This window comes from Diaphorina citri, unplaced genomic scaffold (genome assembly GCF_000475195.1).
Source record: "Diaphorina citri unplaced genomic scaffold, Diaci psyllid genome assembly version 1.1 scaffold989, whole genome shotgun sequence".
Taxonomy (NCBI): domain Eukaryota; kingdom Metazoa; phylum Arthropoda; class Insecta; order Hemiptera; family Psyllidae; genus Diaphorina; species Diaphorina citri.
The window spans coordinates 30,368-42,128 of NW_007378420.1; the positions used below are offsets into that span (position 1 = coordinate 30,368).

Genomic DNA, 11,761 nt, shown 5'->3' on the forward strand with positions numbered 1-11,761 from the left:
TATTAAATTTAATGTTAATTCCTACTTTTTTAAGATGATTCCTTATTATGGATGTACAAATAAAATTCTGCCTTTGAGAGCATCAAACAATAATCACGCTTCGTTTAGTATTTCATGGGTCGTCCTATTTCTATGGCATGCCAATCCCGTAGTATGTCCATTATCAGATAGTAGACAATACTTTCCCCATTTAGGTGCCTAATAGATTAACGTCATCAGTGCTCGGACGTAGCCTATAGAAACATTTTTTAATGGACCTAAAAATGACAATTTCTGACGACTTGGGAATCGAACCCAAAGTCCCAACATTTGAAGAATTATATGAACTGAAAAATAACTCGTCACTTCTCTCTCTTTTGAGGCACCTATAACGTTATTTTCAAACGTGAAATAAGAAAAAGATATTTAAAAAATCATACGATTTTACTTGATTTTCAATGTCAAATAAGTTTATTTCATTTCTTTGGACGGAAAAGCAGAAGTCATGGGTTCAAGTCCCAGCCGATTTCTTCATTCCTGAATAGGTGTGAAGGATACTTTCTAATTCTAACTCAAGTCATATGAACTGTTCTAGGAATTTAGTAGTAGGTACTATTCTTTATGCTTTATGATATTTTCCGTCGTTTATGATTGATTCCAAAATTATTCGGTAATATTTTCATCATTCATACTTGTACTGTCCCAAGTGAGCCAAGTTGGTCTCTCGCGCCACCTTATTGTATCCTGTGATACTATACAGATACAGTGTGGGTATGTAGCGAGGATAGAAGTTGAATATCTTGGACAGACTCATGTCCTGAGGGAGGATCAAGTTTCCAACAGGGAAGTCGGGAAATGAGTTGACAGGGAATGCGTTGGTTGGATAGAGAATGCCCACCTGAGGAAGAAAAACACATTGGGTTTAACGAATGCTAATGAGTGAATATCCTTTGTGTTAAACTGTTTGCCTTACCAGCTTAATTAGCTTGGTTGGTAGCACGTCTGCCTTGTAAGCGCTAGGCCGCGGGTTCGATTCCCGCCCAGGCCGATTTTATCCTGAACGGATAATGTTCATTATCGAAACGGTTGGCTTTCTCCTATCCTGTCTTCCTTCTCTCTTCGCTTTCGGAACGATAAGACCTTAGCAGTTACAGTTCCCTCTATCAAACCTCTCAATAAAGTAATAATAAGTACTACTTACCTTATCATTGTTCTGGAGCAGAAGTTTGGCAATGAGTTGACTGTTAGTGTCCCGATCCAGATTGCTCAGTCCAGAGCTAGCATATGCCATGTCATAGGATAGAGAGTGTTGGTTCTTCACGAGGATGACTACTGGAGAGCTCTGCAGATCTGCCCATGTCTGCTGAGGACCGGAATATTGAGTAGCTTGAGCAGAGTAGATGTGAGGGCCGTTGGTTTTCACCGGGGTCTGAGGCTGTGGAGGAAAATGAGGTTTAAATCACAACTACGGCGCGATAAACTACTCGCATAGTGAGCTAGAGTCAGGAATGTCAGGATATTATCATAGACTTGGAGGTTCGTCTCTTGTTTAAGGTCGGCCCGGACCTGGCGACCGATGCTGGGTGGCTGGGGAAGACTTGGAGAATAAAACTAAGCACAACTGGTTACTTTGACTTAAAAAATAATTGATGTTGGGCTTCCCTAACTCGTTGTTCCCTCAGCCGACTTCCAACCGAGAATATCTTTTGGTTGCTCTGGTACACACGCTTGAAACTGTTTGTTTATTTAGCGGTCATGTCCACTTCTAGGTCCAATGATCTCTTCTATCTGAGTTGGCGAACGCAACCTTCGGATAAGATTGTGTTGCTTCCTCCGACTCAGCTCTGGGATCATTGAATCTTGAAGGTGGACTCTCTACTGGTAGCGATGATATTTGTTACTGAATATCATCCCTGCGACAATATCGCGCTAGTAGTAGGATTGTATAGGGATAGAAACAGGATAAAAGATCAACCGAATTATATCAAGACCGAAACAGGATCGCATCTTTTCTTTAGGTTTTAACGCCCGGATCTATTCTCAATAGATCTTTCTTTCTTTTTTGTACTTCTCGCTTCGATTTCGGGTCGATAAATACCTCCGTTTTTACAGTTCCCTCTACCAAACCTCTTGAAAATAATAATAAATAAATACCAGATAGTAACTTACTTGAGGAGGCTGAGTTACATAGGTAACAGGGGCGGGTGTAGGCTGTACTACAGGAGGTATTGGTGCTGGTTGTACAGGGGCGGCAGTATTCTGAGGGGGAGGGGTGGATGTGACACGAGGGGGTTGGGGACGTGGTAGGTAGGGGTTGTTGTTATAATCAGGTGCGGGGGTAGAGGATGGTTGGGGGTAGTAGACCTGGCTAGGGTTGGAAGGGGAACGGGTTGACTCAGGGGCGGACGTCTGGTAGGTTTCCAGGTCTTGGAGAACGTAGGCATGGTTGAACTCTGGGGGAGAAATATAACAAATAATAAGACAAACAAGAAAGACTTTGCCAGCATAGTTAGCTCGGAGGATAGCGCTAGGCCGCGAGTTCGATTCCCGCCCGGGGTGGATTTTATCCTGAACGAATAATGTTCGTTCTCGGAACGGCTGGCTTTCTACTATCCTGTCTTCCTCCTCTTCAATTTTGGGACGATAAGACCTTGGCAGTTACAGTTCCCTGTATCAAACCACTTTTAAAAAAAAGTTGTTTGTTCAGACTTACTTTTGTCTGTTGCTTCCACAGCACACACATTACCCACTATGCAGAGGAGTGCAAGGAGAGAAGACTTTCGGCTGAGTGAATGCATGATGGAATACAGTGAACACGATGTTCACAATCAACACAGAACTATAAGATATTGTTAGTTGAAAGTTTTCTTTTTCGTCGAACGAGTTAAAAAGCTAACTCTCCTATCCTATCCACTGAGTAGCTAACCCACTAATGACAGGAGTCTGCTAAAGTGGGAAACTTATTAATAAAGTTATCCGAGGGAAATTAGTCTGATTTGATAAGGAGTTGGAGTTATCTGTTTTGATCCACAGGCTATAACAGGATTTCCCTCCTACCTAATTAACGGTTTCCTCTTTAGAGTCGATGTCGATCGACATTATTATTATTATTTCGGTTTATCTCCTTTACAGGGTGTTTCTATCCGGTTTATTCGCAGGCGTTGTCAATTCAAATAAGCCGTAACTGTGATTGGATCAGTTCAGGGTTTTCCGGATCAGGTTACATATGGATAGTATGACTGAGTGTTGCATCTTTGCGATTATAGATTTGATAGGTTTAGATTCGCCATAAACAGCTTCAGGTCCAGAGCCTTTTCCAAAATGGTTTCTGTTTGAGATCTTCTCAATATTACGTTCCACTGACATAGATTAATGAAATGATTTATCGAAAAGGAGGAGAATAGAGGCTCCTAGAGTTGAGCCCAATACTGTGTAGAGGAGTTAGAGTTAGAGACTCTACACCCCTGAAATTCAAATATCAAGTTATAAGATCCCCCTCTATAACCTTACGCGTATAGCTGAGACTCCAGCAGAACACAAAAGAATAATAAAAAGATTAGATTAAATAAAACATACAGGACGCGTCTAATAAACAGTAATCCTTTGTCATGAGAACTAACACAGGGTGTAACTATGCGATGGAGATGAATCCAATACTTTGTAGAGGAGTTAGAGAGACTACACCCCTGAAATTCAAATATCAAGTTATAAGATCCCCCTCTATAACCTTACGCGTATAGCTGAGACTCCAGCAGAACACAAAAGAATAATAAAAAGATTAGATTAAATAAAACATACAGGACGCGTCTAATAAACAGTAATCCTTTGTCATGAGAACTAACACAGGGTGTAACTATGCGATGGAGATGAAGGGGATTTCAATGGTATTACACATTTTTCTATGACTATAAGGATGTAGGTATTTCAATTTCAACTCTTGAATTTTGAAACATAGGTACGTAAGAAGGTAGGAACCTTTACCACATACCCACGCACCTACTCGGAAAATTGTACGTTGAAGAAGAACCGAAGCTCCAAAGTCCCTTTAGAAAAAAATCGATCCAACCGGAGAATCAAACCCAGGGGTTCTACTAAACTCATTTAATGTTCAATATTGTCTGTGAAAAATGTATACCGGTTGATCGGATGTAGGTATAAGTTTGAGTTGTTTTTTTTTTTTTTTTAAGAGGTTTGACAGAGGGAACTGTAACTTCTATGGTCTTATCGTCCCGAAAATCAAAGAGAGAAGGAAGACAGGATAGGAGAAAGCCAGCCGTTCCGAGAACGAACATTATCCCATCAGGATAAAATCCGCCCTGGGCGGGAATCGAACCCGCGGCCTAGCGCTTACAAGGCAGACGCACTACCAACTAAGCTAACTAGGCTGGGAAGTTTGAGGTTGTTTCTACCAAATGTCAGGGTTTGATCTTTAGCGGAGGTGTAAGTTGTAAGGGTGGTACCTAGGCCATGGACTAAACACTCTAAATAGCCAGTCAGCAGGTCTCAGTGCAGTCGAGCACAACGCAATGTTTCGCAACAATGAGAAACAAAACTAAGAGCCTCCTAGTCTAGGTTTTCCAACACCATAGAACAAAACTACAAACCTACTCTAGAACTTAAGGTGTAGGTTTTACTTAAACACCCTAGATTGCCTAGAAAAAAAAAACATTACATACTATAAATGTCGGGGACACTCAGCTGCACCAGCACCGTCGTGGTACGGTGATATGTGTCCCGACTTTAGTAAAATCCCGCTTGGATATTGGATAAGAGGGAAAATCAGACCGGGTATTTCTCAGAATACAAGACTTTTTGACCAATCAGCTGATTCAACAAGAGATTCGGAGACGAAGGGGATTTCAATGGTATTACACACTTTTATATGAATATAAGGATGTATTTCGATTTCAACTCTTGAATTTTGAAACATAGGTACGTAAGAAGAACCTTTACCACATACCCACGCACCTACTCGGAAAATTGTACGTTGAAGAAGAACCGAAGCTCCAAAGTTCCTATAGAAAAAAAATCGATCCAACCGGAGAATCAAACCCAGGGGTTCTACTAAACTCATTTGTAAATAAAAAAACTCATTTAATGTTCAATATTGTCTGTGAAAAATGTATACCGGTTGATCGGATGTATGTAGGTATAAGTTTGAGGTTTGTTTCTACCAAATGTCAGGGTTTGATCTTTAGCGGAGGTGTAAGTTGTAAGGGTGGTACTGGTACCTAGGCCATGGACTAAACTCTCTAAATAGCCAGTCAGCAGGTCTCAGTGCAGTCGAGCACAACGCAATGTTTCGCAACAATGAGAAACAAAACTAAGAGCCTCCTAGTCTAGGTTTTCCAACACCATAGAACAAAACTACAAACCTACTCTAGAACTTAAGGTGTAGGTTTTAAACACCCTAGATTGCCTAGAAAAAACCATTACATACTATAAATGTCGGGAACTCAGCCGCACCAGCACCGTCGTGGTACGGTGATATGTGTCCCGACTTTAGTAAAATCCTACTTACTTGGATATTGGATAAGAGGGAAAATCAGACCGGGTATTTCTCAGAATACAAGACTTTTTGACCAATCAGCTGATTCAACAAGAGATTACTTGACGCCTGTATGGACGCTGATTTAGAACAGTTCTCAATATACAATGGATCACTGAAGTTAAGAAACATTTCGCATGGTTGGTAAAGTACTACTACAGTAGTGAACACTCAATGGTTTGGCTGGCTTATCTGCGTAATGTTACGTAAAATACATAATATTAGATTAAAGATAGAAATGACAATTTTCTTGAAGGAAAGGTCGATAACCTTATTTCTTCTTATATAATATGGATATGGAAATTTTTTGGAAGGAAAACAAACTAATTAATTAATCAGGAAAACAAACTAATTACCTATAATGACTTAAGATAAGGCTCGTAGGTTTCGTATATTAGGAGAAAATCTCCGAATTGAATCCTCAGTACGTACAATGACTGACTTCTGTCTACCTACTTGGATAGTTAGGTACCTACTTCAAACAAGAAAATGACTAATAACTGCAACGCAGAGGGCGTGTTTCGCGTTAACATTGCGCGACAAGATATCCGGATATCCGGAAAACAAGATATCCGGATGGCTGACCTAGCTGGATAATCGCTTGTTACTGGACTTCCCCAGTCCGATAGGTAGCTTGTCGTCAAGTGGAGGGTAAGAGGTTATAAAAACCCCGTCTCTAAAGACCTCAGCTGCCTCAGCACTCAGCAGTTAGGTTTAGGTTGTGGTTATGTACCGGGTTGGGGAAGGCAAGGCTGGTAAACTTGCCTTGTTTTTAAGTTACCACTCCCATGCCAAACTGTAGAAATCAAGTCTCAGTCACACAATACAGTGTCCTCACTACTAATACATACCAGTAAACCAGTACCTTGGTATCAGTTCTACCCAATATATGACCAATATCTTATACAATACAATCCTAGTACAATGTAAAGCTACAGTGGTAATTATGCAGAAGTCACGTCTGTGGAAAAGAAAAGCTCCTTTTTGTATTTAACCTAACCCTATAATAACACTAAATTAGGCACTCTCAGTCACACAATACAATGTCCTCACTACTATTACATACCAGTAAACCAGTACCTTGGTATCAGTTCTACCCAATATATGACCAATATCTTATACAATACAATCCTAGTACAATGTAAAGGAAGAGCCTAAGTACACAAAGTTTATTGTATGAAAAACATAAAGAGGAGCGAAATCTAAAAGAGGAGTCGGTTTGGCAACATCGCGTCGAAATATAAAACCCATCGGGTTCTCTTCTGCTGTAGAGAAAATGATTACGATAATGTTCTGTACAGGGTGGGTGATATGTTACGGAATGGGGGGGCATTGGAGGTCCCAGCCCCTGTGTTATCATTGGGATCTGAATTATTTGTGTCGTCTTTGAAACGAACCTGTATTACTGGGGTATGACATTTTAGGGCATATCTATTTAATATTTAGCCCGAAAACCGACCAAAAACCAGTACTTACTTACCGGTGGCCACGGACCAGCTGACGTACAAAATTTTACCTATGTACCTACCTACGCAGGTCCTTAATTGCATTTTTTAAACAAAGTTTTATCGAACGAAACCGTAATGTGTGATAGGTGTTTGGTTACCTATCCCACAAAGTTCTCACTCCCCCCCATCAATTTTTTACACCCACCCTGTAAATTTCCACCCCTGCTTCTTAATGGAAATAAATTGTGCACTTTTGTGTTTGTGTGAGAGTATTTATTTTTTCTTCTTTCATAAATTTCATACTGTTTGAACTCTCAAACTCCTCTGCTGTGTCAAATCTACTGCTGCTTGTTTGTTACCTAGAGATATGGAACTCCACACGAGTATTTCAAAGCTATTGCAGGTTTATTCTTCTGTCTCTGTGGCCAGATTCACTAATCTCCTGGTCTATAATCGGCCAGATTCACTAGTCTCCTGGTCTATAATCTTTAACTGTTTCCACACATAGTTGACGGACGGCCGTCAATTGATTGTCGACTAGAAAAAAATTACCTCGTCCACACTGTCTTCTGTGTTTTTTTTTTTTCTTCACATCGATCGACGAAAAAAATCAAATCATATATCATATTTTCATATATTTTTTTATTATTTTAATCATATACATATCATATTTTTTTAAAATCATATATTTAAATAACGTATGTCAAAAACCAACTAAATTTTCTAAAGTCTCTCATTGACTTGAACTTTGGCTGCTGTCCATTGGCAGATGTGTGAAAGATGCCAGGGTACATCCGAAAATGGAGTATCAGAGAGTTACAAAAGACTGAAGACGTTATAAACCCTAGAAATCAACATTCATGTCATATCGATGGTTTTATAAGTAATAGGTAATAGTATGGTTTTATTCATGTCATAAAAGGAGTCTCCCCTTTTCTGGACTCATTGTTCCTCTTCTAAACTATGTATAAGGATAAGGCTCATCCAGATTGTTAGCGTGGCGTAGCAGTCTGGAGTGGAAGTACTAAATTTTCCGGCAGTACTAAAGAGGCGTCGAACATTTCAGTCATCGATTGCTCAAAATGAACACTTTCCTCTGAATGTTTGTGTGGCTTGTTCTTATCTCTTTGGTTCTCTAGTCTCTAGTGAAAACTATTTCACCTATACGAGTATGTTGAATAGATAATTATGATCATAATCACAAGCACAAAACTCAAGAACTGACGGTCTTGATGAAAAACGACCGAAAAAGGTTGAAGAAGTATTTTTTAACATCAGACTAGCAGAGAAAGCAGTACAGTATCCTGTTGGTTTGAGAAATGATATTGCATTTTATCCTGGACTGTAAAAAATCGAACCCAGGAGTTCTTTGGCAATCGAGAATTCTAGAGCGTAGAAAAAATGCAAGAGCAAGTTTTTTTCCTCTTTTTTTTATATATATCAATCAAGCAAGTTTTTTTCCTCTTTTTTATATATCAATCAATCTGTATCAAATATCAATAAATTTTACGATTTTTTTAATTTCTACCTGATATTTGTCAGGAAAGAGGTTTGAACGAAGGAATATACCAGTTCTCAATGGATCACTGAAGTTAAGAAACATTTCGCATGGTTGGTAAAGTACTACAGTAGTGAACACTCAATGGTTTGGCTGGCTTATCTGTGTAATGTTAGGTACATACGTAAAATACATATTAGATTAAAGATAGAAATGACTATTTTCTTGAAGGAAAGGTCGATAACCTTATTGCTACTTATATGGATATGGAAATTTTTTGGAAGGAAAACAAACTAATTAATTAATCAAGAAAGCAAACTAATTACCTATAATGACTTAAGATAAGGCTCGTAGGTTTCGTATAAAAGGAGGAAATCCCCGAATTAAATCCTCAGTCCAATGACTGGCTTTTGCCTACCTACTTGGATACTTAGGTACCTATAACTTCAAACAAGAAAATGACTAATAACTGCAAGACAGAGGGCGTGTTTCGCGTGAACATTGCGCGACAAGATATCCGGATAACAAGATATCCGGATGGCTGACCTAGCTGGATAATCGCTTGTTACTGAACTTCCCCAGTCCCATAGGTAGCTTGTCGTCAAGTGGAGGGTAAGAGGTTATAAAAACCCCGTCTCTAAAGACCTCAGCACTCAGCAGTTAGGTTGTGGTTTTGTACCGGGTTTTGGGGAAGGCAAGGTTGGTAAACTTGCCTTGGTTTTCAGTTACCACTCCCATGCCAAACTGTACAAACAATATACCGTCTCATTTCAAGCCGGTACATAACCACAACCTTATAGGTACAGTGACGTACCTCCAAACAAAACTCCTCACTCAAAAGTCTTTCATGGACGATTTTCATAAAATGCACTGGGGTTGCCTATCTCATAAAATCAAGGCGTCATTTAAATATTCCTTTCAAATATTTAAACACACTCCAAGTTGCATACCTTAATGAAGAAATAAGGCGCATCATAAAACGACGAAATTTTAGGGTCAGAATATTTGAAGAGTGATTAGACAAGCTGTTCAGTACCCCTGGTATTGTTTTCGTAGAGTAAAAATTTCAAGTCCAGTCTCCAGAGGTGAAAATGTTCAACACACTGAGGTAGGATATTTTGACTTTTTTTTCTCTCTTTGGCAGGTGAAATACATCAAGGACAGTGGTCTCGTAGTGTGGTGTTGGGGAGCTGAAGCTAACGACGCGGCCAATGTAAGGCGACTCAAACAGCTCGGTGTACAAGCCGTCATTAACGATAAGGTCGTGCAGCACAGCGCCAAGAACGAGAGCGTGTTCCTTATTGAGGCCAGAGAAGCGGCCAAACTATTGACGCGACTCAAATAGGTTTTTTTTTTTGTGAACTCGGTGAAAAAAATCGTCTGCGGCGCTTTAGTTATCCCCAAACGAACCGGTACCGCTTTCGCATTACTTCGAAGCACTTTCTTTTACATCCATGCCTATCCAAGAACGGAAAAGTCTGGTTAGAAAATTTCCGCCCTGGCCGGTATTCGAACCCAGCACCTCCGGGTTGAGAGTCAGTGCTCTTGACCACTCGGCCACAGAGGTGGGCACTCATTCAAATAGGTCTGGTTGAGTGGAAGAGCACCGCCATGAACAACGCTACTAAATGCTAATCAAGTTGCTTGCCATGCGAAAGGTCCCGGGTTCGATGTCCACAGACAAATCGAAATACGAGTGTGAACATTACAAACACACTGCGCCAAGCAATTAGAACTAGAGGAACGCTGTCATTTCCGGTTTAGTTAGCTTGGTTGTTAGGGCGTCTGCTTTGTAAGCGTCAAGTTAGCAGACTTCAGAGTTATAAGTAATAGTTAAGCAAGCAGTCTCTCTATTTATGATTATTTATTTACCTATGTAATGGTGCTTTAGGTCCATGCTTATCAGGTTATACATAGAATGGTTTGATAGTAATACAGTAGAACCTCGATATAACGGCAAAGGTCCCATCCCGTCAAAATACATTATAACGAAACCTCGCTACAACGAATAAATCTCCCTTGAGTTTCGTTATATCGGGTTCTACTGTACGTATATTTTTTCAAGTAGGTTTTTATAGGAAAATAGGAGTGCGAAGTATATTTTTTGTTAATAGGTACCTTCTATTTTTTTACATTTGTTATACGTTATACCCATTAGTGCTTTCTTTCAACCACTATTCATTTCACTTTCGCATAAGGACAGATTTTTATTTACTTAACGTTACGAACACGAATAATGCCAAAGCCTATATCCTAGCAGCTGGCGTTCCCCAAAGGTCACCCGTCCAGATGAGAACCATGCGAGATGTTTCTTCATCTGGATCTGGACCACATATTCGAAAGGCCAAGTAGTGTATTTAAAAGCTTTCGGCCATTTGAGCACAATTTTCTTCAATATCTTTAAAATATTTCGCTTTGTGCCTCCGTAGATTTTTTTTCCCCAACCACTTTTGATAGGTATTCATTTCAGAATGGTTGGACTTCTTGTGTTTTGTATAGAATCGTATTAAATTAGATTATTTATTTATTAGGTATCTATTATTATTATTTTTTACACCAAACGGGAAATGCTTTGGGTTGAAAGTTACTATTTTTAATATAAATTATCTCTTATTGTCTTATACCATTTTTCTCGCTAATTTATTTTACCAAAATGTTCTAGCCCATTTTTACCAAGTCCCAACAGTGCCATTGTTAAGGTATTGTACCTCGGCAGTACAGTGGTCAAGACGCTCGCCTGGTAATCAGGAGGGGTTCGATTGAAAGTATGGAAAATATCCTCAATAGTTTGAGAATTTGACCACAATAATAGTAGCCTACTGCTGGGGTAAAGGGTAGAGGTGTGTAAAGATTCATTGAGCGAAAAAAATGAACTACTCTTTTCAGTGAACTAGACCCTCAAGAGTAGTTCTTTCAAAACTTGTAACTCGCTCTTTAGTTCCCTATACAATAAACAATAACCAGCTGTATGCTGTACGAGACCGAGAGTTTTCTGTCTTTTTCTTTCTACATTTGAGTGAGAGAGATGGCGTTTTTCGTCAAAAATGGATTTTCAGATTGTAAAAAAAAAAAATCGTCAAAAAAAAATTTCACGAAAAACACTCGTACCGGGCCTAAGGCAGGTGAAAAACAGAAAAGAAAAAGATAATAATAAAAGATTCAATTTGAATTCTTTTATTATTATCTTTTTCTTTTCTGTTTTTCACCTGCCTTAGGCCCGGTACGAGTGTTTTTTCGTGAAAATTTTTTTGACGATTTTTTTTTTACAATCTGAAAATCCATTTTTGA

The 11,761-nt window shown here is 39.3% G+C and overlaps 1 protein-coding gene across 1 annotated transcript; it reads right to left on the reverse strand.

Moving 5' to 3' along the window:
• Positions 1 to 507: 507 nt before the first annotated feature.
• On the reverse strand, positions 508 to 2,922 carry LOC108252913 (histone acetyltransferase p300). Its single transcript, XM_017445873.2, has 4 exons — positions 2,693 to 2,922; positions 2,149 to 2,432; positions 1,181 to 1,414; positions 508 to 877 (listed from the first exon to the last, which is right to left on the reverse strand). The coding sequence occupies exons 1-4, from the start codon at positions 2,775 to 2,777 to the stop codon at positions 662 to 664; spliced, it is 819 nt and encodes a 272-aa protein (XP_017301362.1). The 5' UTR covers positions 2,778 to 2,922; the 3' UTR covers positions 508 to 661.
• Positions 2,923 to 11,761: the final 8,839 nt, after the last annotated feature.